Source organism: Papio anubis, chromosome 1, assembly GCF_008728515.1.
Source record: "Papio anubis isolate 15944 chromosome 1, Panubis1.0, whole genome shotgun sequence".
NCBI lineage: Eukaryota > Metazoa > Chordata > Mammalia > Primates > Cercopithecidae > Papio > Papio anubis.
The window spans coordinates 16557815-16585396 of record NC_044976.1 but is presented as its reverse complement, the minus strand read 5'-3'; the positions used below and the strand labels follow the sequence as shown (position 1 = coordinate 16585396).

Sequence of the window (27582 nt, the reverse complement as noted above, 5' to 3'; positions counted from 1 at the left end):
TTGTAGAGAAGGGCGTTTTTTGGGAGGGGGATGCATTTTTTTCTCCGTGACATTGTACTCTGCAAATTTCCAAACCTACCAAAAAGTTCAAGTAATTGTACAATGAACATTCATGCACCCATCACTCAGGTTCTGCAATAAACATTGAACTCCATTTGCTTGATTGAATATCTCTTGGATTACATCTTTGTAAAGAGCAGGGTGAGGCAGATCGAGCCCTCATTCACAAAGGAACTCAACTTCTGACCAGAGTGGCAGGACTTGAGAGTGAGGGTGTCTCAGAGACCCAGCGCCTGAGGCCTCTTCCTCTGGCCTTGCCATGACCCAGGTGTTGGGACCTGGAATGCACTTTTGTTCCCTAGGAAATACTCTCTCCACACTCACTCCTGCTCCCCACACACAGGCTGCTGCAGGGAGTGTCCCCTGGCCCATCTGGCTCTTCAGGCATCCTGGCTACGGGCTCCCCATATCTGGTGGACGGATGGCACTGGATTCAGGGTCTCTCCTTCCCTCTCTGCCTGTAGCCAAGTCAAGTGGACAGTGGGTGAGCAGGGCCCCTGGCAGCCTGGAGGAGAGATGGCCCTTTCCTCACCACTTCCTGCTTCCTCAGGACTGGGCACAGCAGTAGACCTTCCATGGGCTCAGGGACAGGGCTGACGATTGTATTATGGTTCTGACACCTACCAGCTGGGTGACCTTGGCAAGTCACTTATTCCTGCTGCACTTCAGTTTCCTCATGTGATTTGTTATTTTTTAAATTTGGTTTAGGATTTTTTATTTTTTTTTGGTAGAGATGGGGTCTCCCTATGTTGTCCAAGCTGGTCTTGAACTTCTGGGCTCAAGAGATCATCCCATATCGGCCTTCCAAAGTGCTAGAATTATAGGAATGAGCCACAGTGTGCTTCTTTATTACAGTTCTCATCTGGTGAAATGGGGTCACTATGATTCGTTTCTCTAGGGTTCCAGAGCACCACATAGTGCATGTAGATCTACACCTGACACCTGCCACGCGGATGAATAAACGTCAGCTGTGTTGAAGTGCGCTGTTTTGCGGAGGGTGAGCTGGTGGATTGCTGTTGTTGTGATTGTTGTGGAAGCGCTGAAGTAATTGAGTGCTGCTGTGGATTGCGGTCATGATTGGTTGCTGTATGAGTACAAGGCGGTGGATTAAGTTGTTGTGGCAGGAGGCTGCTTGCAGGATTGTTGTGGGTGGTGAGTGCTGTTGTGATGATTGTTATGGTGATTGTTTTTGTGGTGATTGTTGTGGTGATTTGCTGCTGCGTGGGACTGTCAGGCGATCAAGCTACCAGGCGACTGCCGCGGGTGAGCGCCGCTGTACTGATGGCCGCCTGTGACTGCCGTCAGGTGGAGGCCACAGGACTGCTGGGTTGCCGGGCGAGCATTGCCTGCGTAAGTGACTGGGTTGCCGTAGCTGAGGCCGTGGGATGGGTGACCGCTGCCGTGGGTGATCATTGCCGAGTTGCCGCGGCGATCAGCCGCGGTGGATCATTGCCGTGGTGACTGTCGCGGGCGATCAAGCTTCTGCCGCGGGCAACCGCCGCCGTGGCGGAGCGCCGCCGCGGCGATCATTTTCCGTATGGATCACGCCGCGGCGTGACTGGCTCGCTGCGGCGGAGCGCCGCTGCGGCGGAGTGCCGTCAGGTGACTGGCTGCCAGGATCGTCGAGGCGAGCGCCGTCAGGTGACTGCCTGCGGGCGGAGCCGTCAAAAGTGACTGGCTGCTCGTGCAGAGCAAGCCACAGTAGTGAGCACCATCAGGTGACTGTTTGCGGTGATCGGTTCTGCGGTGAGTGCTGTGGCGGGATTGGTTGCTCGCGGCGAGTGTCAGGCGGCGGACTGGCTGCGGTGGTGGGATTGTCAGGAGATGCGCCAGCTGCGGCGATCAGCTGTGGTGATCGCTGCCGTGGCGATCGTTTGCCGCGGTGAGCTCTTTGCAGAGCGCTACTGTGGCGACCGCTTCGTGACTGGTTTCTTTGCATTTTGGCGGCTGTGGCGACTGCTGCTTACAGTGAGCGCCAGTTGCAGGTGACTGCCATGACTGCTGCCGTGGGTGACTACTGTCACTGCGGCGAGGCGCTGTGGGTGATCATTGCCAGGCGAGCGCCAAGGTGATCATTGCCGTGGGTGACCGCTGTGATGACCCGTTGCGGCGCGGTTGCGGTGATCGTTGTGGCGATCGTCTTGTGGGTGAGTGCTCAGGCGGATCGGGTGCTGCGGAGGAGTGCTGTGGTGGTGAGTGCTGCTTCAGGTGACTGGTTGCCGTGAAGAGTGCCAGACGGTGATCACTGCCTGCGGTGATCACTGTGAGCATTGCTGCGGTGGACTGTCAGGCGGATCAGCTGCTGTGGTGATTGTTGTTGTGGTGGAGTGCTGCTGTAAGGGGATTACTGTCAGGGTGATTGGTTGCCAGGATGCGCAAGCTGAGCCAGATGGATATGCCACTCCCCCTGCCCTTCCTCATGCCTTGGGTTACTGCCATGCAGGGTTCCCCCCTCTTGCCATGCTTTTCTGCCCCTGATTGTTGCCTACAGAGCTCCTTCTGCCTGCAGCACCTCCTGTCCTATCTCTCCACCCGCCTGCTAGACCCAGCTCCATGCCACCTCCTCCATGAAGCCTTCCCTGATGCCCTCCTCTGGAGGAGACTCCCTCCTGGGAACTTCCTCATCTCTTAGCTTGCACCTTAGTCCTCCCCCATCATCCCTATTTTTCTTCTGCTGGAATTCTGGAAACCTGTGCCCTTTTCTCTCTCACTCATCATTCATGGACTCCTTGAGGGCCAACTGGACCTTATGTCCCAGAGCAGAGAGGCCAAGCTCTGGCTTCAGAGAGAGAGGCTTGGACGCTCCATTTGGTCACTCCCTAAGCCATGCAGTCTTGGGCAAGTTGCTTCTTCTCTCTGAGCCTCGGTTTCCTCTTCTGTAAAATGGGAATTACAAGAATGACCACCTCAGTAGCTGTTGTGAGAATTAAACCAAAGAAAGCTCTTAAAGAACTTAGTAGGATGCCTGGCACTCAGTGAGCACTCAATCAGTGCTAGTTTTTGTTATGAAAATTATTGTGATTATCGTTCCTAGGGAGTGAGTGAAGTCTTCCGCCTCAGAGTTGGTGGTTTTCAAGCCCAGATTGCCTGACTTGGGAGCTTCTCTACAGCACATGAGCTTCTCATATGCAGATGGAGAAACTGAGTCAGGGATTCACTGCAAGTTGGCAGCAGAGTCAGGGCTGCTGAGTTTCAGGCCAAGCCAAATTGCAGTGTGATCTTGGCCTCAGTCTCCCCTTCTGTACCTGAGGCAGTGGGTTCACCTCTCTTTCCCTAAGAGTGCCTGTGGGCAGCATTCCTACAGGGGCAGCTATGGCCTCCTCACGCTATGATCCCTGCTCTCCCAGCTCCTGATACAGCTCTGTTAACACCTGTAACTTCCACTTCCTGCCTGCCCCTTAAATCACTGGGCCCGAGGCACTGCAGTTTCAACAGCCACATATCACTAGTAATTAAGGGGCCTTTTCCAGGGAGGGGAAGTTTACCTTCTGCTGGAGCCACTAAATCCAGCTCCCAGGGGTGGAGAGGAGAAAGCATCGTACTGACCTCACACTTGTCAAGGTTTAATGATGCACCTGCAGGCCTGCTCTGGCGGGGCCTGGGAGGCTGATGCCGATCTGACTCTGGAACAAGAGGGGAGCCCTGGTATGTGCGACACAGAAGATCCAGGGAGTTGGTGAGGGCACCAGGGGGCTTCAGACACCTGCCTAGATAATTCCAGAAGCAGAAGAATCTCTTCAGTTGGCTCAGGAGGGCTCAATGGGCCATCTCATGAGAGGCTATAGAGAAGCTCCCAAGCCAGGCAATCCGGGTTTGAAAACAAATTCTGTCACTGACTCACTGTGTGACCTTGGGCAAGTTACTTAACCTCTCTGGGCCTCAATGTCTTCATTTATTAAAATAAAAATAATAGAAGTATACATCTCCTAAGGATTGTGAGGATTAAATGAATTTATATATTTAAGTGCCTGGGGCAACTTTTGGTACCTTGTAACTGAGAACTTCATTGCTATTAGATTGTATCCTTGCTGCCCTATATAAAAATGAATTTCTAATTTGTATAGCTACCTGAAGGGAGGTGGGACTCTCTCAGTGCTCCCCCCACAGCAGGTGCATAGTAGGTGCTCACAAATATTGCTTGAATCAAAGGATTTTTAAGTGTGAGAAATGAATGAGCAAGTGGTCTGTTTCTGCCCTAGGCTTCAAGTTCCCTTGGAGAGGGGCTGATGACAAGCGGCTAGCTCTATTCCCCAGGGACAAGATGCACCAAAAACTGCTTGACTGGGTTGTCTGATTCATCCAGTCACAATAATGGGTCAGAGGTTTCAAAGGCCTCGCTTCCCTCCCCAGCTCAGGGCCTCAGGTCCCCACGGAAGGAGAGTGGCAATCAGAGAATATTCAGATTCAAACTCTAGCCTTCCTTTTATTAGCAGACTCAGTTTTCTTCTCTGTAAAATGGGGATACAGATCCCCACCCCACTGACTTCCAAGACTTTTGGGAGGCCCTTGATCCAGAGATCCATATGGCTACCACATTGTCCCACACTCAGAGATGTGGCTGTCCCTCTGTTTTCCTGGCAGCTTCATGGAGTGGGAAAGTCAAGGGCTCTGGTCCCAGAAGACCTGAGCTCTGATCTCAGTGCCACTCACTGCTGTGGGACAGTGGGCATGTCTCCTGACCTCTGTAGGCGCTCATACTGAGGCACCACAGGCTCCGCCCTGCAGGCTGTAGGGGGATTAGAGGGACAGCTGATGGAACGAGTTGGGCCTGTTCCTCAGTGAGGGTGGGCTATGGTCAAGGGCATTTCTTTGCAGAACTGTGTTCAGAGAGGGAGGGAGGGAGGGTTCTAGAAGCCTGTCCAGGAAGCAGTCAGTAGGCTTAGACCTTTGGGGCTGAGGCTGGGAAGTGACCGTCCTTGCTAGATGACCCAGTTAGCTTCAAAATGCTCCTCCGAGCCCCAAACCCATCTGTCTGTCCCCTCTCTAAACTGGCACTCAGCCGGTGACCTCAGCTGGCTGGGAGGCCCGTGGCAGGCAGGCGAGCAGCATGGGTGTCCTTCCTCCAGCTCCCTGACCAGGTCCAGGCACTCAAGACGACAGTGGCCAGTCTCTGAACATGCTCACGTCCAGCTCAAGGGCCCCTGACCACTCCCACCTCAGTCCTGTGGGCCGCATCCCCCACTCCAGCCAGCTTGTGGTAGCTCAGCCCAGCCAGCTGTCTCAGGCCCCCTACTTCTCATTCTGCTGCCCTCCTCAGAAGCTCCGGCTGGCAGGGAGGAAGCCTGTAGAGGTCCGCACGCCCTAGCCTCTCCACCCCAGCAGCCCATTTTCTGCAGTTGCTGGCTGCTGAGTGAGATCACATGGTTGCATTGGAACCTTCTCAGAGGACCATCTCCATCCGTTGCCAGGTCCACCGTGTCTCCACATCTGTTCCCATCTTTCCAATTGGTCCCCATGTCCTGTGGCTTCTGCTTGGAAAGGCTACTCCTATGTCCGACCACTGCATTTATTGTCCTGAGTTGGCTCCTATTGTCTCTGTTCTGACTTCCTGCCCTGCCCTAACAATGATGCCAGCATCTGGGCCAAGCACTTTCTGTACGCCTGAAGGTGCCATCTTATTCATTCCTTGAGACAGCCTGTGGGGTAAAAAGCATGATTACCCCCAGTTTCCAAAGGAGGAAACTGAGGCTTGGAAAGAAAAAGTCACAGCAAGATGGTGGAGGAGGTGTGATTGGACTCCGGGCTGCTGGCTGCATCCTCTTTCCTGACCACCTTTGCCAGCATCCAGGGTGGGAGGCCAGAGATGTCACTGCCTGGCTTTGAGAGCTCCCACAGGGCCATTGTCACTTCTCACAGTTCTGACCCTACCCTCAGCCCCACTGACACTTATAGGGTGAGGGCTGGAGCCACACGGGTAGGAAATAAGAACAGCTTTCCTCCCCCAGAACACTCACTGTGTGCTAGTGACACAGCCCCTTACTTGTCTGTTACATTTCATGTCCCAACAGGTGCTACTGTAACCCCTATTCAGCAAAAAGGGACACCGAGGTCTAGGGAGATAAAATAAACTTCCAAAGGCTACATTCCAGTGAGAGGTAGGGGAGCATAGTGGCTGGGTCCCTGGGCGCGGAAGGCAGCCTGCCTGGGTTTGAATTCTAGTTCTGTGTCCTTGGGCACATTTTATAACCCCTTAATTTTCACACTTGTAAAATGGATAAAGTAATAACAGAATTGACCTTAGAAAACTGTTATAAATGATATAGCAGGTGTTAAGCAGAACGGTGCCTGGTATATAGTAAATGTTCAATAAACATTAACCATAGCCTGGCATGGTGGCTCATGCCTGTAATCCCAGCATCTTGGGAGGCCCAAGTAGGTGGATCGTCTGAGGTCAGGAGTTCAAGATCAGCCTGGCCAACATGGAGAAACACTGTCTCTACTAAAAATACAAAAATTAGCTGGGCGTGGTAGTGCGCGCCTATAATCCTGGCTGCTCCGATGAGGCACAAGGATGACTTGAACTCAGGAGGTGGAGGTTGCAGTGAGCTAAGACTGCACCACTGCACTCCAGCCTGGGTGACAGAGTGAGACTCTGTCTCAAATAAATAAATAAACAAACAAGCAAACATTAACCACTTTTATTACTATCAGTTGCAGAACCTGGTAGAAAAGTCATGTCTGAATCCAAAACACACACCCTTAGCCATTCCTCAACTCTCTAAGGAAGTAAACTACATTTATGGTCAAGCTGATTTACTAGAGAGATCATTCTCAAATGGGGAATTATCTGGCCTCCACCTTGTCTAGTTTGGAGGGGCTGGGCGTCTGCATGTCACTCACCCAGAGTGGTAAGAAGGGGTGCAGGCAGGGGGAGAGGTCTTGGGGATGGGCTTGTCTAGCCTTTTGCCTGGGGGTAAGAGTAGCCCAGGCCTGGTCCTCAGACCCCGCGGGTTTCTGGGGTAAGAGGTGGAAGCTCGTGTTCATACCTTCTCCCCCTCAGTGCTCTGGGAATTCTCTGCAGCTCTGGCCTGGATCCCAGCCAGCCCATGCCTCCCTCCACAGCCTCCTCACTTCCCCTGTGGAGCAGCAGCCTGGCTCCCTGGAGTCTGTGGCCACAGTAATCGCCTGGGGCCAGTTAGTGTAATTAGCCCAAGTCTGGCTGGTGGTTCATCCACTCAGGCTCTAAGACAGAGGAAGGAGCTGATCATTTTCCACCCAGCAGGCATCCTGGGAAAAGAGGTAGCTGAGGCTCTGAATCTTGCCTTTCTGGGGATTTCCCAGGGATCTCAGACTGGCAGCCTCCCTCCACTGACCTACCTGCCCCTTGGACCACCATACACACCATTGTGCGGTGGCTCTGCTTGGAAGAAGCCTCACTTCCCCTACAGCTGTCCTGTGCACAGACAGCCTTCTTGAAAGGGAATTCTGCAAACCAAACTCTGCTTTCCCATTGCTGTCCCCCAGAGAAGCACAGTGGTGTTACTTCTGTTTTGCTCAGGCCTGCAGGAGATCAGCAGGCCTCTGAGAGGGGTGAGGTCTGCGCTCAGCCCTCAGATCTCCCTAGCTCACTTGGAGGTATAGAGGATTCTTCTTCCCAAGTCAAAAGAGGTTCTTCCAGCCTGGCCAGCAGAGTGAGACCCTGTGTCTACAAAATTTTTAAAAATTAGCCAGGTATGATGGCACACACCTATAGTCCCAGCTACTGAGGCAGGAAGATTGCTTGAGCCTGGGAAGTTGAGGCTGCAGTGAGCCATGGTTGCACCACTGCACTCCAGCCTGGGTGACAGAGTGAAAAAAAAAAAGAGAGAGAGAAGTTCTTGACACTCTGATTATTGGTCCTGGAAATTTGCTGCTTTTTCCAGAGGGGAGTGCCAGGCTGGGATTCCAGAGAATCACGTTCAAGAATCTGGTCTTAGAAAGCAAGAATCCAGCTCTCCAGAAATCCAAGGTTCTGGCCAGGCCTCCTGGAAGTAGACTCAGACTTCATCACCCCCAGGACCTTCTGTACTCTCTTTTCCTCTGGGAACCCTCACTAGTCCCAGGGTAAGTTTCTTTTAAGGGGAAACTTCAAGAAACTAAACAGGAGAATTTCCTGTGAAACTCATTGCCTAAAGTCGCATAGCTGGAGAGTAAGAGCCAGGCTGGAGGTGGCAGATGGTTAGAAAAGCACCAGACGTGCACAGAGATAGACATATAGAGCAGTGAAACAGAATGGAGAGTCTAGAAATAAACTTGCACTTTTACAGTCAATTGATTTTCGACAAGGATGCCAAGATAATTCAATGGGGATAGAACAGTGTGTTCAACAAATGGGGCTGGGACAACCAGACATCCACATGCAAATGATGAAGTTGGACCCCTCCCTCACACCATACATAAAAATAAACTTGAAATGCATTATAAACCTAAAAGTAAGAGCTAAAACTATACAAACTCCTAGAAGAAAAATACAGGAGTAAGTTGTGACACTGAGTTAGGCAAAGTCTCCTTAAATATGACACAGAAAGCACAAGTGACAAAAGGAAAAATAGATAAACTGGATTTCATTGACATTAAAACATTTTGTCCTTCACAGGACACCATGAAGAAAGTGAAAAGACAATCTACACAATGGGAGAAAAATGTGCAAATGATATACCTGATAAGGGACTTACATGTAGGTCAGATAGAGAACTCTTACAATTCAATCATAAAAAGACAAATAAGGCCATTGAAAATTGCCAAAGGCTCTGAATAGATATTTCTCCAAAGAAGATGTCCAAATGGCCAAGAAGCACAGGAAAGGACGTACAATGTCATTGGCCCTGAGGGAAATGCCAATCAAAGCCACAAAGAGGTATCACTCCACATCCACTAGGATGGCTATATTTAAAAAGACAGATAGTAACAAGTGTTGACAAAGATGTGGAGATGGGACTCATATGCAGCTGGTGGGAATATAACACAGTGCAGCCACTGTGGAAAGCTGTCTGGAAAGTTCCTCAGAAGTTTAAATGCAGAGTCATTGTTTGACTCAGCAGTTCAACTCTGAGGATACACACCCAAGAGAACTAAAACTATATGTTCACACAAACACTTGTACATGAATGTTTATAGCAGTGTTGTTCATAATAGCCAAAACGGTGAAACAACCCAGATTTCCATCCACTGATGAATGTGTAAACAAAACATGATCTGTCCGTACAATGGAACATTATTTAGCATTGAAAAGGAATGAAGTACTGGTACCTGCTACAATACAGATGAACCTCGAAGACATTATGTAAAGCAAAAGAAACTAGTCACAAAAGACCACATATTGTATAATCTCATCATATTAAATACCCAGAACCAGCAAATCTATAGAGACAGAAAGGGTGTTTGTGGCTGAGGAGAGGATGGACAATGTTGGGTGGTGCGTAACTGCTGATGTGTACAGGGTTTCTTTAGAGAACAATGAAAATGTTTTAAAATTGATTGTGGTGGTAGAGGCATAACTCTATGAATATGCTAAAACCACTGCCTTGTACACTTTAAATGAGTGAATTGTATGTTATATGAATTATATCTCAATAAAACCACTTTTTTAGAAAAAACAAAGGGCCGGGCGTGGTGGCTTATGCCTGTAATCCCAGCACTTTGGGAGACTGAGGCGGGAGGATCACTTGAGGTCAGGAGTTCAAAACCAGCCTGGCCAACATGGAGAAACCTCATCTCGACTAAAACTAGAAAAATTAGCCAGGCATGGTGGTGTATGACTGTAATCCCAGCTACTTGGGAGGCTGAGGCAGGAGAATCTCTTGAGCCCGGGAGTCAGAGGCTGCAATGAGCTGAGATCGTGCCACTGCACTCCAGCCTGGGGGACAGAGCAAGACTCTGTTTCAAAACAAAACAAGACAAAACAAAATAAAACAGAACAAACAAACAAAAGGAAAAACACACCACACCAGGCACACTTAATAAAAATCAGTAGAACATACTGAAAAAAGACAAACCAACCAGAAACATCATGTAAAGTTCATTCACATCTGCTCTTTGGGGTGGAAGCTGTGTTTCCTGGCTCCAGACTTGCAAAGCATATAGTGTGGTTTGGTGCCACTCTGGCCTCAGGTTCCAAAAGTCTACTTCATCTGCCAACCTCACTTGGAAGCTTCCAGAAGCAGGCGACAGGGAGCACGAAGCAGAAGCAGAAGAAGCAGCAGAAACAAATCTTAACACAGGAACAGGAACACAGAGCCAGAGAAAGAAGGCCATATGATGAGAGAGGCAGAGATCAGCATCTATAAGCCAGGGAACTCCAAGGATCGCCAGCAACACCAGAGACAAGGTGGTGTAGGGAAGTGACGGCACCTCTCAGTTTCTTCACTTGCTATGGGGAGCATGGCCCTACTGACACCTTGATTTTAGGCTTCTGGGACTAGCACTGTGAGACAATACATTGCTGTGGTTTTAAGCCACCCAGTTTGCAGTCATTTGCTATGGGCAGCCCCCAAAACTAGTTTTCTCCTCTGTACCACAAGCAAGGACCTTGTCTTGTTGTCAGTGTATCCACATCACCTAGAATTGTGCTTGGCACCTGGGGGATGCTTAGTAAGTCATTGAAGATCACTGTGCATGAAGTTCTGAATCGAATTCCCTATAGATGTCACCTCTATTTCGAAATAGTGTACCTTCTCAGAGGGGCCACACTGACCTAGAATAGCCCCATCCCTGATGGGTTGTTCCTGACATTGTTTTACCACCCACTGACATCCTATTTGTCTCCCCATCTCTTCACTTGCTCATCTTCTGCCTCCCCTACTGCACTGTCTGTGAGGGCCAGTTTTTTGTTGTTGTTGTTGTTTTTTGGGTTTTTTTTGCCCTTCTTGTTCATTGCAAACTCCAGTGCACACAACAGTGCCTGCAATGTACTAGGTGCTCAATAAATATATGTTAAATGAATGAACACACAAATGAATAAATGAAAATTAGAATGTCCATGCACGTGGGCATCCAAGTCACCTTATAACATATTTGAACAAAAAAGACGTTCTGATATCCTCTGTTACCAGAAAGGAAATTCAATACTAGACTGTCCATGTCAAAAGAAGACACTAATTGGGATTTGGACCCAGGTCTGCTGGAATCCAACTTCAGTGCTCCTTTCAAAGGGTTTGAGAAGTGGGGGAGGTGCTGGATAGTAGTGGATGAGAGAACCAAAAATGGGGATGGGGACAGGAATGGAGGCAAGGACACAGACATTCTGTCTTCCTCCTAGACTCCTACTATCCCGAAAGGCAAACAGCCCCACCCATCCATCGGAATTCGTTGTTGTTGTTTGGTTTTATTGGTTTGGTTTGGTTTCATTTTTTGAGACAAGGTCTCACTGTTGCCCAGGCTAGAGCGCAGTGGCATGATCTCAGCTCACTGCAGCCTTTACCTCCCAGGCTCAAGTAATCCTCCCACCTCAGCCTCCTGAGTAGCCGAGACTACAAGTACGTGCCACCACAGCCCAGCTAATTTTTTGTAGAAATGGGATTTCCCCATGTTGCCCAGGCTGGGCTAGAACTCCTAGGCTCAAGAGATCCACCCACCTCAGCCTCCCCAAGGTACTGGGATTACAGATGTGAGCCGCCATGCTAGGACCATCAGAGTTTTTGAGCAACCTAGTTAGGGCTCAGTCTTAAGGAAGTCCCCACCCTCTGCACTCTGTCCCCACTCCAGTGCTTGTTTGAGGTTTGTGTGACTCATGGTCAAAGGGAGGGAAATTTCCTTTGGGAGTTAAGGCTGCTGTGTAAGTACCTGCTTTGGGCTCAGGCAGACCTGGTGGGATGCCCCACTCCTGCCCATCCTGCTCTGTCACTCACGTAGACGTGCCCCTTAAACTCTCGGAGCCTCTGCTCCATCATCCCTAAAATAGAGATGACCAGGGTCACATCCAAGGGCTTTTGCGAGGGATTAACTCTAGGTTGAACCCTGAGCTCAATGCTGGCATGCAGAGGGTGGTTTTGCTTTTTAGCTTTGGGTTGAAAGGGCCCCACTCGGTGGCAGAGAAACCCTGCCCCTTGGCATTCCAGAGGAGCCAGAAGTGCAGTCTTTTAACTTTGGTGAGGATGGGGGTGGGGTGCCTGGCTCTCACAACATTTAATTGATTGTAACAGCGCACCTTCAACACGCTCCCTCCTCCTAACCTGCACCCCCAGAAGAACCTTCAAAATCCTTCCATGACTGTGTATAATGCGTTCCTGGGGCCCAGCACGCGACTTTCAAATTGGCTTACAATTTATCTGCAGCTCGGATAAAAACATTTTAATGACTGTGTGCAGCATATACCCTTGCTGTCACCCACGGGGCTCCCAAATGTCTTTCCCCACCACATAGTGGGATGTTATAGGCGTGAAATTACAGCTGCACTCACGTTTTCATCTGCACCCGGAGGCCTCTGGAAACGGCCGCGTTAGAATGTGCTGAATGTGGACGTGTGATGGCAGACTGGGATGCTGGGCTGTCTGGCGGAACTACTCTGTGCTTTGAGGCAGGTGGGCCCTGGGCCATCCCCAGCTCCTCGGCTCTCCTTCTCCCCACTGTCCTGGGAGCTTCCTTCCCATCGACCTCCAAATCAGGGAGGGGCTGTCTTGCCTCAATTTGGCTGCAGCGGCCCTTGGGGTCCCATGTGGCACAAAAGAGACCCCAGCGTTCAGTGACCTCCGCTCACTTGAAGGGAGGGGCTTTGTGGGTGAACACAATGCCACAGATGAACCAAAGCAATGAGTCGGTTTTAATTTTTGAAACCTGCCCTGAAACATATTTGAAGGAGGCGTTCGCAGAGATTGGTCTAATTGTGCCTGGTTTGTATCTGACCTGACTACTATTTGTTGTAAGGGATACTGTTGCTTGATCATCCAGAATGTGCCAAGCCTCAGGCCCAGAACATTCTGTTCTATAGATTATCTCATTTAACCTTCCAACCTCGGCCAAGTCCCATGCCCCTCTGAGCCAGGTCTGTGCAATGGGCTCACTGTGGTGCCTTCCTCCCAGGCCCACGTGGTCGATGGGTTACAGGAGATGCTGTATGAGAAACACTCAGCCACGCCGCCTCCCCCAGTCCTCCTCTCACCATTCAGGACCTTGGTGAGCTACAGAAGCCACGCTGCTCTGGCACAAAGATCACCCCCACCCTATAAGGCCTGGAGCAAATACTTTCTCTTCCCTGGGCCTCAGTCTCTTCCTCTGTGAGTTAGGGATGATTGTAAACCCCATGCTCCGATCTGCAGTGAGGATTGGGTGATGTCCTCAATGTGAAAGCCCTCTGAAAGTGCTCAAATCGGGCAAGTGTGAGGCATTACTGTCATCATGACAGTTGGGAAATATCCTGACTCCTTCCATAGGTGAGTGGTGCCAGGACACGCAGACCTTTGGGGAAGAAGCCCAGAGAAGGTGAGTAAGCAGAGACCCCTGTCCCTGCCGCTCCCAGGGACACTCCCTGGCTTCCAGGCCACCGCGGTGCACGAAGCTGTGTTCCCAGAACAGTCATTCCTCAGACTAGTGCAGGGCTCTTCGGAGCTGTGAATGGGGGGCTTCTCTCTGCTGGGGCCAAAACCAGGGGCAAGAGGGAGGCAGCCACGGCTGTGCCCAGGAGCGGACAAACCAGAGACAGTGATAATAAAAACAACACATTCCAAGTAACTGAGCTCTTCAATGATATTCTTGATGGGCTAGGTGTTCTGCAAACTTCATCTACTTTAAGCCTCACAGCCACCCTAGGAGGGAAGCATCCCCATCCCTATTTTACAGATGGGGAAATTGAGGCCCACAGAGGAAAACGGGCCTGAGTTCACAGAGCAGAGCTGAGATTGGGACCTAAACTAGTATGTCCTTAACTTGTATGCTAAGAAATCGGGCGGGGGGGATCCTCCTGTGTTTGGGGTGAGGTGAGAAGTGGGAGGAGGGAGGAAAAATACATTTGCATATGGGTAAGACTATAGGCATAGTTGTAGATATGTATAATATCGAATAACCATCAATATATAGATACACACAGAACTAGTATTTTGGGAAATACTTAGAGATTTAGATCAGTGGTCCTCAAAGTGTGGCCCCTGGACCAACAGCAGCAGCATCCCCTGGGATCTTATGAGAAATGCATATTCTTAGGCCCCACCCCAGCCTAGCTGAGTCAGAAGCTGTGGGATGGGACCCAGCCATCTGTATTTAACAAGCTCTCCAGCCAGTTCTGCTGCATGCTGAAGTTTGAGAAGTGCTGGTTTAGATCATGAGACTTGGACTTAGAAAGCTGTTAGAACCCAACAAGTCACTTCTCCCCGCTAAGCCTCGGTCTCCTCATAGAACGGGGATCATAAAGTCCTTCAGTTCACAGGGCTGTCATGAGGATTCTAAAAGGTAACACACGTGAAGCCAGAGGCTCACACGCTGTCAGGCACATGCACGTGTCCAGGGAGGGACGGGAGACGTGTCAGCTACCATATCAATTCCCATGAGCATAGCGAGCCAAGGTGGATCTGCTCCACTGGGGGACAGCTGGGCTGGGAAGACCAACAGCAAGCACAGTGAGCTCTGAGCAGCGGCCAGCAAAGGATGGGCTGTGATGGGTGGGTGCAATGCCAGGGAAAATCCTGCCAGGAAAACCCTGAATTTCCAGGGGTCACCCTTACCCTGCATCTGAAAGTGCCAGTGTGGAAGGTAGGGGTTGCATCACTAGCTTTGCCCCTGCCCGGCCCCTCCTGGAAGACTCAGCTGCCTGCAGAGTCCATGGAGCCCCATCAGACCGCTCGGTAAGTGGAACTACAGCAGCTGCTCCCTCCTTTCCAGTGCTCTGGTCTCTGGTGACTGCTGCCTCCCACAGGGAGTGTCCCTGATCCCCAGGCAGTGACACAGAAGGAGAGGAAAAGTCTCAGGCACTGAGCCTGCCAGGAGCACACTCCCTTGCTCAGCAGAGACCATCAGGCCAGTTGTGCAACCTGAGTCAGTCCCATGAGATCGCTCAGTTTCCTCACTTAGTGGATGGAGTAAGAGACTCACAAGTGTCAGAGCTGGGAGGGAGCATAGGATTATCTGTCAACTCTCTGATGATACATGATATGCTTTGGCTGTGTCCCAACTCAAATCTCGTCTTGTATTGTAGCTCCCACCATTCTCCTGTGTTGTAGGAGGGACCCAGTGGGAGATAACTGAATCATAGGGGTCGGTCTTTCCTGTGCTATTTCTCATGGTAGTGAATAAGTCTCACAAGATCTCATGGTTACATAAATTTCCCTGCACAAGCTCTCTTCTCTTGTATGCTGCCGTGTGAGACGTGCCTTTCACCTTCCACCATGATTGTGAGACCTCCCCAGCCATGTGGAACTGTGAGTTCATTAAACCTCTTTCTTTTGCAAATTGCCCAGTCTTGGATATGTCTTTATCAGCAACGTGAAAATGGACTAATACAGTACAGATGGGAGAAATCAAGGCCACAGAGGGAGAATAACCTGCTCAGAGTTCTTTGGTAAAGTAATGGGAAGTGTGGGCCTCATGGAGGGATGGATTTTGAGGACTCTGGCCTTGCTTGAAGGCACCTTAGAGTGAGGCCTTAGCACAGCATCTTCACTGCCTCCAGCAGTGTGACAGAGCTGGCCCTGGAGTCAAGACGCCTGAGTCCCAGTGCAACACTGAGCTGCCTGATATCATAGGAAGATTTTGTGAACTTGGCTGTGTGACTTTAGGCAAGTTGCTTGCTTTCTCTGTGATCCATTTCTGCATCTGCAAAATGGAGTTAATGCGAGCATGTACCCTCGGGTTGGTTGTGAGGACTAAACGATGTAACACATGTAAAGCCCTCAGCCCAATAGCTGCAGAGGGGCCTTCCCTGAGTCCCCTCCCTATGCTAGCAGCCACCCACCTGCAGTCACTCTTTATTCCTTTACTCTGCTTTATTTTCTTCCAGCATGTTGCACGCTCTTTTCAATTCATCTATGCGTGTGTTTTATGCTTGTCTCCTGCAAAATCTCTATAGATAAGTATTTGCCCTATAAAAAGTTTGGGTCCATTCCCTGCTACCTCGTAAGTAGGTGCTTGATACATTGTGATGCATAAATGGTTGATTAAGTACATGTCTCTCATCAGACTGGGAGTTCCTTGATGGTGCAAACTGAGTTATGTCCCTCCTAGGTTCCCTGGTGTGGCCAACCCAGAGCCAGGCACCCAAACGCTGCTAGTTCCTCTATCAGAGGAGCTGACTGGTGCATGAGTAACTGCAAGAGAGGGGCTTTTCCTGGCAACGCCACCTCCTGCCTCGTGGCTCCATTGGGAAGCCAGAACCACCACTGGCGCGCTGCAGGAATCAATGTCCCTCTGGAGGTCTGGCCTTTGGGGGTTTTCAATTTCCCCAGAAGCAGCGGCTTTCAGCGGGGCCTTTATGCTTTCATTGATTGCCTGTGTACCACAGCTTTGTTTCCCTGATAAATATTATTTGATAAGAAAACTGGAGAACACAGAGTCTAGAGTCAAGGCCAAGTCCCCAGCATCCTTGCAGTAGAGCCAGAATCCAAAGGTGTGTATCTGACAAGAACATTAGAGCCGGTGGGGGCTTCTGAGAATGCGCAGAGCAGCATTCTTGCTTTACACATGGGGAAACTGAGTCTGGGACTGGGATAGACTTACCCAAGGACCCAGCCAGCTGGAGATAGACACCAGTATTGTTGCCTCCATTTTACAGGTGCATAAATGGAGACAAGAGGAGACGGTGAGAACCCAGGAGCTCTGAATCCCAGCCCTGAGCGCTTCCTAATTCGTCTCCAGATCCTATGCCATCTCCATTAAGGCCTCAGGAAGTGCAGGGGGAACTTTTGACTGAGGGGCAGAATGGTTCCCCCTGCAGCAGCTGTGCATCTTGGCTGAGGTGCTGTCCTTCACTCCCTGGGGAGGGTCCTGTTGGGGTACCTGTGCTGCAAGAAGGGGACCTCCTGAGGGGAGGCCCATGGGGGGCAAGACCTCACGGGTCACACCTTGGCTCAGCCTGGTCTGGTTGACCCTCCACGACAAGGGCAGGAGAGGGAAGACACCAGCACAACGGAACTTCTGGTAGATGGCCCCCAGGATGGCTGCTGTGTGCACGCACACACACACTCAAACACACTCATCCTCCTCACTGAGACGCTGGGTCCAGTGGCCTTGCACTCACCCATGACGTTGAGGAAGATGTTGCCTGATGCCAGGACCACCTTCTCCCTGGTGGCGCGGTCGTAGATGCCCACATGGCACTCATAGGGACCGTTGTCTGAGATCCGGACCTCGGGCAGCCTAGGGGAGGCAGAAGACAGGGTGAGGGCCCATCATTGTGGGGCAGGGTAAGGCAGTGCTCAAGGAAACTCATCCTGATGCCCACTGGTGCAGCCTCCACTAACAAACACATGCCTGTGTGCTGGGCTGGGAGGAGGGGAGCATTTATGGAACACCGACTGTATGCAGGCCCTGTACTCAGCCTTTCAGACAGTGAAGGTGTGGACTGTGTTCAGCCAAGTCCAATCTGTGCTCAGTGGGTCCTGGAGCAGTTGTTTAGCCTGTCGGCTTCCATGAGCCTGGGATGCTGCCCACTTCCAGGGAGCCGTGAGGATGGCATAGGTGAATAGATGTGGGCATTTAGTGTATCACTGCATGAGCATGGGCTCAAAACTCTCACTGGAGGCATCAGCTCCCTCTTTCCTCATGACGGCCTCCACACAGGGTCCATATTTCCATTTCATAAGCAAGGAAACTGAGGCTTGGGACGGAAGTCAATTGCCCCCAACCCTGTATACAGATAAGAACCAGTATGGAAATCTGAATTTCTCTCTCCACGCCGCCATGCTGCCACTTCATGCCCAGTCCTGAGATCATGGAAGAGAAAGACAATAAAATTCAGGTCCACAAGGAGCCCCCATCCCAGCGGATAAGGAGGTAGGGAAGGTGATCTGGGTTCCACACTCACATGGAAAAGCATGAGCTTATCTGAGCTCAGATTGGGGAGCAGCCAATCCCACCCCTGAGGTGATGGGAGGGTGTCTCAGAGGAGGTGATCCCTGAGGATGGGAGAGACCCCCTCAAACCTGCTTTCAGACTTTTCTCCTAGAAGTCCAGAGGGTAGACATTCTAGGCTTTGCTGCCCTTTCCGTTATCTGTTGCAATTACTCAGCTCTGTCCTTGCAGCACAAAAGCAGCTACAGACGGTGCGTAAACAAATTGGTGCAACTGTGCTCCAATAAAACTTTACTTATGATCATTTTAATTTGGATTTCATATAATTTTCATTTGCCATACAATATCCTTCTTCTTTTCTTTTCTGCAACCATTTCAAAGTATGAAAAGCATTCTCAGTTCACAAGTTTTGAAAAAATAGGCAATGGGCTAGATTTGGCCCGCAGGCTGTAGTTGGACGGCTCCTGTTCTAGATCTTTCTATAGCATCTACAGGGTCAGACCATGTGAAAATGAGTTGGTATGTTCTCTCTCCCCATGGAAAACGCCAGCAGGGAGGCTCTTTCCTCCCTTCTGTATTGAAAAGAGCCTTGACATGGAGTCAAAGAGAACCAGGTTCCAATTCTGCTCCTACTGTTTGTAAATCATGGGACTTTGGATAAGTCAGTCCATCTCCCCTCTCCATTTTCTTTCCTAAACAGTGGAGGTGCTACTTCCTGTGACTGCAGTGAAGATTAAATGCAATGATGTCACTGCAGGACTTCTGTAAGCAGGAACGTTGCACCCAAATGGACAGAGAGGCCATTCTGTATTGTTCCTCAGTCCTTCGAAGCTCTGTGAGGAGAGGGAATTCCTGGCAAGTGGAATCTGGACACTTGGAAGGAGCCTTGGCCTGAAGTTGCAGAGGCTATGTCATTGCTGCATTGGGGAAATATGTCTGTCTTCATGCGAGTTCCAGCCTATTCTGGCTACAACTTAGCGGGACTGGGGTATCTGTTTAAGTCTTAGAAGTTCCCAAGTCATAGCAGGAAACCACGGGAAGGGATCCATCCATACCCATGGCCCTACCTCACTAACCTGCCTGACAAGGACCCCACTGGGGACAGGAAGAGCAGTAGTTGGTTAACGCTCAGGCTCTTGGGCGTGTGACCCTGCTCTGCCACCCCTGAGAAGGGAGGTTCTTTCAATCCAGTTCTTCATCCTCCTTTCTGCCTCCTGGACACACTTACCACTTTGCTCTTCCACCTACTTCTGCAGAGCAATGTAACCTCAGCTTCACTCTTTTCTTCTGTCCTTTTAGCTACCTGCTTCATCTTTATCTTCTGGCTCCTTTTCCCCTGTAACTCACTGTCCCCCAACACCTGGGCTGCCAGCCTCTTTTTCCATCACTGTCGTCTTACTGAGCTGAGCCAGCCCATCCCTCCCACTACCCAGCACACATTAGCATAAACAAACACCTTCATTTACATAGAACACACAGAGGTTGACATCTGGTCTACCGACTGTCAAGGAAGGACGTAAAGAATGGGGACTTTGTTGAGAAGACGCTGTCTCCCTCCACTCCCTGATCTCAGAAGAAAGAGCACAGTGACATGGGAACAGCAGGGGACCAGTCTCCCCTCCGGGAATGATTTTCTTTGTTTGTAACTCAGCTAGACTGAAAAAATAGCCTCTTTACCGGGCACCATTACTCAGTGACAGTCACCTGGAGTGACATACTTTAGATTAAAAAAAAAAAAAATGGAGACTCAGAGAGAGATGGCATGACTTACCCAAGGCCCCATGGCTTACAAACAGTAGGAGCAGAATTTGCACTTGGTGACACTCATAGGTGTTGGTTATAGAGACAACCTGCTTAAATGACTTTTGTAGGTGACAGAAGTGCAGGTGGCAGGTTCAGGTGACAGCTCTGCAAAGAAACAGGCTCGGGAGACATGTGTAGCTGGCAGCTCCCCAGATGAGGTAATAAGATAATAATAACCTGGTTGACACCCAGGCAGATACGTGCAAGTAACCGCCACCTAGGTGATGGCTGCAGAAGATGTGTTTATAGTGTCATGTTTAGGCAACTGCCACCCTGATGACATGCTCAGGTGATAGTAACGTAAGCAATATGCTTGGGTGACACATGTAGGTGACACCTCACAGGTGGTATAGAAGACAGCTCGGGGTACACCTGGATTGCTGCTTTATGAAAAAGGCAGCTTCTCACTGAGGACTATGTGTACAGCACCAGATGCTCCTTCTCCCATCGACTGAAGGAGCAAGCCCAGGTTCCCTAGTTCCTCCAATGTCCAGACCTGTCCTCCACCATTAGCCCAAGGCACACTCTTGGGCACCCTCCTTGACATCTCCCATTTCCACACCCTCCAAATACAGACAGTGACCAAGTCCTGGGTGTTCTACTCCTAATAGATCCTGAACCATTCACTTCCCTCCATCTCCACAGTCAGCATCTCTTCTCACCTGGAATATGGAGGCAGAGGGTTTACTGGGCTTTCTGTCCCTGGTAATCTCCCTCTTGATCCATTCTCCAGATAGAATCCAGATCTTTTCCAATGCAAATGAGATGAATGGTACTCCTCTACCTAAGTCCCATCAAAGGCTCTCCCTTCTTTTATGACAAAGACATTATACGAAAAAGATACTTGCACACGCATGCTTATAGCAGCACAATTTGCAATTGCAAAAATATGGAACCAGCTCAAATCCCCATTAATCAATGAGTGGATAAAAAAACTGTGGTATATATCTATACTATGGAATACTATTCAGCCATAAAAAGGAACAAAATCATGGCATTCACAGCAACCTGGATGGAATTAGAGACCCCTATTCTAAGGGAAGTACCACAATAATGGAAAACCAAACATTGTGTGTTCTCACTCATAAATGGGAGCTAAGCTAGGAGGATGCAAAGGCATAAGAATGATACAATAAACTTTGGGGATTTGGGGGAAAAGGTGGAAGGTGGGTGAGGGATACGAGACTACAAATTGGGTAAAGGGCGTACTGCTCGGGTGATGAGTGCACCCAGATCTCACAAATCACCAGTAAAGAACTTACTCATCCAAACAAACACCACTTGTTCCCCCAAAACCTATGGAAATAAAATAAAATAAAATGGAGAATAGAAAAAATCTTCTAAATAGAAATAAAACTGTATATTTAAAAATACGAGACAGCAATATCAATTCAATAAAAACATTTTAAAAGGTAGTAACATTTGCCAAAACCTATCACATGCACAACACCAAAAGTGAACCCTAACGTGAACTATGGATTTGGGGTGATAATGGCATATCCATGTAGGTTTGTTGATGGTAACAAATGTGCCACTGAAATGGAGGAAGTCAGTGGTGGCAGAGGTTGTCCGTGTGTGGGACAGGGGCAGGTGGGAACTTTCTGTACTTTCTGCTCAGTTTTGCTGTGAACCTAAAGCTGCTCTAAAAAATAAAGCTATCAATAAAAATGGCAAAAAGAGAGATAAGAATCGTCATCTTTGCCAATAGGGCCCAGCACACTTTGCTCCTTCTACATCTCCAGCCATGCCTCCCACCTTCCCTTATCCACACCCCTGCCCCTTCCTCCAGCCATGTCTCACACTTTCCCTTCTCCCACGCCCCTGCTCCTTCCTCCAGCTACAGTGGTATTCTTTCCATTCCTCCCGTGAGCCAAGTTATTTTCTAAAAAAAAATAAAATTTGTATTTTGGATAAGTTTAGAATTACAGAAGATTTGCAAAGATAACAGAGATCGCTGTATACCCCTCATCTGGTTTCCCCTGTTACCACCTGACATGGCCAGGATCCGCCCCCCACCTCCAACCAAGGCAGATTCTAGTTCTCATTGGCAGATCCAACAGCTGCCAGGTCACAGCTTTGATTTGGACCAATCCACCTCTTCTCAGCACCTCATCTAAAATTTTGCCTTTTCTGTTGTCTTTCTAAAGTGGATTAAGTGGCCCAGAGACTCCCTTTCCCCAGAATTGAGTGGCATTGATCTGCATGATGAATAGAAGGCTTTCCACAGATAGCAGGGACCCGAGGGGGGTGAGGGTGAGGAGGCCTGCCCTCATCAGCAATGGGCTGCAATCAATAAACTATTAATAACTGCAAAGGTTTCTGGAGAGATCAGTGTAATGCAGTTTAGTGGCTGGAGTTTACCAACACTGATGGCGTCTCTGAAGGGTGAGTAATTGTGTTTTTGAAAAGTCAGGCACAGAGAGAGCAGATGCTGCATGCCCCCTGGCCTGCATGCCTTCACTAGGTAAGGCCATGCAAGGGCTGGGCACTGCAGCTTCTGCTGAATCTGGGGCCAGGGCTGTAGGCCATCCACATTCAACAGAAGTATGCCATGCCCTAAGCTGAGGCTTGGATTGGGAATGGGTACAGGGATGCTGGAGATTTTGGTCCCTGCCTCCATGCTTTTACCTATAATGTTAAGCTCTATAGGATCTACATTCAGATGCCACCTCCACCAGGCAGGCTACCTTGACTGCCCAGCCCTCCGAAGACATAATTCATCTCCACCACTTCAGGGCTGCATCTGTCTCTGGGAGCACACACCTGTCCATGTCATGCTGTAGTATAACTTGTTTGTTTTCCCTCCCAAGCAAGGAGGGAAGGTCACTTGGTAGGTGCTCAAGGAGTATCGCCTATATGAATGACGTCAGTGGAAACAGGCTGCACCAGGAGTCAAGAGCCGTGGGCTCTAGTCTTGGTTCTGCACCTGACTAGCATGTGATGTTGGATGAGGTCCTTTGGTTTCTTTGAGCTTCGGTTTCTCCATCTGATACATGGGTGCTATGACACCTGCCTTGTGGGATTACAGCCACTGGGGAGGTGCCAATATGTGTAAAGAGTTACGGTAGGAGGCACTGCACTGAGCATTTTACCCTCTCTAATTGAATTTTTGCTACATAGAGTGAGTAGGTGGCATGATTTGAATTCAAGCCAGATGGAGGCTGGAGCCCATGAGTGCTCTCCCCCACTGCCTCCAGATCTTCCTTTATCAGCAAATTGATTTGAGCTTACTGGTCTCCGAATTTGCCTCCATTGCTCTTGAGTGTGTTTCTATTCTGAGGCTTCCCACCTCTCTAGGTAATGAGAGCCATATGTTTCCTCCCTGCTGGGAGAAACAGGATGGCCTTTTATTTTCCTAAATTTCCTGCTCCAAGCTTCTGGCGGGGCCCTTAATGCTGATGACTGAGGTTTGCTGAGCAAGTCCTGTGCACATTCTCCACGCCCTACACGAGTTTACAGCCTCTGCTTAGCCTTCTTTTCCTGGCTTCGTCTTTCCACTGGGAAGAGTCCTAGATTTTCATAGAACGAAGACACTGGAGGGGAGGGTGGAGCTGCGAGGACACAGGAAATGAGTTTGATTTGCTTTTCCTGTGCTGTTGAAGAACAAAGTGATCCAATATTTGACTTTTGCTGAGAACTGAAGCCTGAATGAATGAACACGTAGCAGTGTACTTACAACAGGGCCTGGCATGCTGGGGGTGCTTGTCATATTCTTCTCCTTACACTGTGAATTGATGAAAATTTTAAAACAAATTGTCAAGCACCTACCATGTACTACGCACTGCTTGTGGTGTTGAGTATATATTGGGGAACAAGACAGACAAAACGATACAGGCGGTCCCCGACTCACAATGGTTCAACTTACGATTTTTCGACTTTACGACAGCGCGAAAGCCATACACACTCAGTAGAAACCAGCCGTACGACCGTTCCACTGTTCAATTTCAGTATGGTATTTAAAACATTCCATGAGATACTCAAGTCTTCATTATAAAATGGGCTTTGTGTTGGATTACTTTGCCCAAGTGTAGGCTAATGAAAGTGTTTTCAGCACATTTAAGCTAGGTTAGGCACTAAGCCATGATGTTCTGTAGATCAGGTGTTTTAAGTGCATTTTTGACCTAAGATATTTTGAACTTACGACGGACTTATTGGGACGTAATCCCATCGTAAGTCCAGGAACGTCTGTACTTTTAAATGACAACACTGTAAAGATGCCTTTTCTCTGGAATCTGCCTCCTGTCTACATCTGTCTCCTTCTTAAAGGGAGGAGGCTAGATGTTAATTAACCTGTCCCAGGATCAAGGTCATTAAAACAAACATCAATCTCATCCTGTCGAGTCTCAGGGGTTTTGCAATGTGTTAGGTGAGTTTACCCTGATGTTAAAGGTCTCCTGGGATCCTTGCCTTTGTTTGTTTCAATTTTATTAATTGCTTTATTGAGGTGTAATTGACAAACCATAAATTGTACCTACTCAACATTTCCACAGTTGATAAGTTTTGACATATTGAAACCATTGCTACAATCAAGATAATGAACATACTCATCTCTCCTAAAAGGCTCCTTGTGCCCTTTTATAATCTATGCCCCTCATCCTCAGGCAGCCATTGATCCTCTTTCTGTCACTATAAATCATGATTCCTAGGATTTTATATAAATGAATCACAAAGTGTGTATGATGTTTTGCTTGTTTTCTTCCACTCCTCGTCATTATTTTGAGATTCATTCATGTTGTTGCCTTTACCAATTGTTGCTTCCTTTTCCCTACTGGTCAGCATTGCATTTCATGACTATACACCATTTGCTTACCCATCCTTCTGTTGATGGACACCTAGATGGCTCTCTCTTCATTAAAACGGAGCCTCAAAGGCCTGACAGCTACCTGGATCGTCTCTGTTAGCCCAGGGAGAGGTGCTGTGTGTGCAAGTGAGGACATAGCACGGTTGGTCCTACAACTTTATAAGACACTGCCCAACTGTATTCTAAAGTGACTGCATGACGGCTTCTTGGTTTTTCTTGGTTTTTGCCCACACTGCTCAGTGCCTTCTTCTAGAAGCAGCTCACTCCATGTTGTCCCTCGTGCCCCCCTGCCAACCTATTCCTACTTTCTAAGTGTTGCTGTCAATTTGCAGTGAGCTTCAAATAACAAGTCCTGTTGGAACTGTGTGTGGAACATGGATAAAAAGGATTGGAGAAGAAGAATGGAGAGCTACAGGATTTCTCTATGAGAAAAGGGTGCATGACATTTGCCTGGGTGCCCCGATCCTCTTTTCTTTAGTCTTCCCCCAAATTAGAGGATGTTGTGGCTCATCGATGTGGCTCATCGATGTTTCCTTGCCTCCACCCCACTGTCTCTGCTTGGCCCAGAACCTCTCCATTTTTGTCTTCATTCTTGCCACCATCTCCCTGCCTGAGGCCCCCACCCTGCTGTCAGAGTGACCTTATGACGGTGAAGATCTGGCCTGTCCTTTCCCAACATAAAACCTTCCTGCGGCTTCCATCGACTGGAGGGGCAAGCCCAAATTCAGTCTGACTGCAAACTCAGATATGGCCCAGACCCAGAAAGGAGGAAGGGAGGGACAGATGGAGGGAGGAACGTGGTGTGTGGCTTTGCATCTCTTGCCAAAATTCAGCAACCGAAGAAGAAGACACTTCAGGACCAAACTTTCTTAATCTACCCAATTTAAAAAGCATTTTGTAATTCAAACGTCTTCATTTATATACCCCGTATCTCATTCTGGGCTAACAGAAAAGATTCAGGTAGTGATGGGTCCTTTGAGGCTGTGCTTTAATGAAGAGATGAGAGAGGCTTTTCATTTGTATAACCATTGTTTGCATGGAAACCAAGCTTCTAAAGGACTGGGGACAGAGTCGTTCCTGCAAGTAGGTTAAACACACCCCCTGCAATCTTATGAGCCAAGTGCCTGCCTGGGCTCTGCCCTCCCTCATTCCTGCTGGAAAGATCCCAAGTGTGAAGTAATGAAGTTTTACTGTTTCTGTGCCTGCCACGCATCCCTGATGGGCTGCTTCTTTTCTGAGACCCGGGCCTTGTTTCTCACTCCTTCCAACACCTGCTCACTCTCCAAGTTCAGGGTCATGCCCTGTGATACGGGGGCAACATTTGCAGAATGCTTGCTCCACCTGGATAGAGCCGTGAGGCAGAGCTAATAAAACTGGCCATAAAGTGTCTGGCCATTTTGGGTACTAGAGGGATGTTTGCTAATAAGACACATGGAAAGGGTTTGCTACTCCCTGGAAATAAAAGGGGGGTGCGGGCGGGGAAGAGGTCTCTGCCCTTCCCCCCACCTCCTCACACCTGTGTAATCTGCACAACTGGCTGGGAGCTGTGGGTAGCTCAGGTCAGTTAGCTTGGCCCGGTGGCCCAGGTGTGCACCTGCTCAGCCAGCCCTGGCTGCTGCTTATCCCCGGCTGCCTTCACAGCGTCTTGCTTTTCCATCACAGTCCCTGGGTGAGGAAACATACCTCCCAGGACTGGGGAATAGATTGGCTACTGGGGGTAGCATTTGTGGTAGCTGGCAGACCTGGGAAGACAGATGGAGACAGGCAGGAAAGGGCCTCCCTAGACCTTGTGGTGGGGTGGGATCCCCTACAGGAGACCCCAGGGGGATGCTGGGATGTACAAAAATCCCCTGAGGATCTAGCTCCAATGCAGATTCCAGTGAGCCTACAGTTGGAGTCTCAGTGAATCAAAAATAGCTGGTGCAGTTTTCACCAAGCAATGCTGGGGAGTTGCGGTCTAATTTTTCCCCCAGCCACATAGGAAAGAGGCATGGTAGAATTGTTCCGGGGCCCTGAGAATTTCTAACCAGTCCCCAGGTGCTGCTGCTGCTGGTCAGAGAAGCCCGCTCGAAGACTCAGGGCCTCAGTCCTTCTCCCTCCCCATCAGTCCATCCATCTGTTTACCCTTGCCCTGCCGCGCCACAGACACACTGGGTGTTCTCCTTCCATTGGCTTCACCAAACCCCAAATACCAGAGCCCGGTGCTTGGATGTTTTTGACAGAGTGCAGCTGCCTAATGAATATCGTTGAATGGAAATTACTTGAGGACAGGGGTTCTTTCAAACACCAGGGACTGCCAGAAAGCTGGCCATACACAGACATGGCCCCTGCACTAACCAAATGCTGAGCCTCGCTCTGCTCTCCCAACCCCTGCTCTGTACCTGCTTCCCATCCTCCAGCTTCTGAAAGAGATGACGACGCACTTCTCCGTCTTTCCCTGCCTGGTGGAGGTGGGTCTACACTCGAGCTCAGCCCAGAAAGTGGGACCTAGACTCCAGACCTAGCTCAAGAGCACATTGTCTCATCCTCCCTGGTGTGAACTTGACTAAGGACACCTTAACAATGGCGTCAATATATTCCTGGGGACCTGCCTGTGAAGGTGAAGTTTCAACTCCAAGGATACCGATGACAGAACAATCCGAAATCCAGAAATGACCCCCTCCCCTCCTTTTGGCCAAGCCCTGGGTTTTCTCCTCCATCAGGCCCTTTCCAGGGACACAGTAGGGACACACTTCCTCCGGAAGGTGTGGGGCCACTGGATAGCACCAAGCAGAGAGCAGGGGGACACAGGAGACCTTCACTTGAGCTAAGGGACCTGTCTTGTGAGCACAGAATGTACGTGAAGCTCTGTTCCTTTAATAGCTCTCCCAGAAAAGCCTGGTCTTAACCAGGGTGACCAGCTGGTCCTGGGTTGTCCAGTCAAGAAAACTAAAGACAGTGATTTACGCAAGGCCAGGCAGCAATCAGCAACAGATCTGGGAAGGGGAGGCCAGGCCACCTGGGCCAGT

At 49.5% G+C, this 27582-nt stretch overlaps 1 protein-coding gene across 2 annotated transcripts in view; it reads right to left on the bottom strand.

Annotated features, from left to right (window-relative positions):
- The window catches only part of IGSF21 (immunoglobin superfamily member 21), a 270820-nt gene that overhangs the window by 28008 nt on the left and 215230 nt on the right, over positions 1 to 27582 (bottom strand). For both annotated transcript variants that reach the window (XM_003891213.4, XM_017957665.2), the window contains exon 4: positions 17198 to 17316. In XM_003891213.4, the coding sequence (XP_003891262.2) occupies positions 17198 to 17316 (119 nt within the window). The remainder of the gene's footprint in view (positions 1 to 17197; positions 17317 to 27582) is intronic.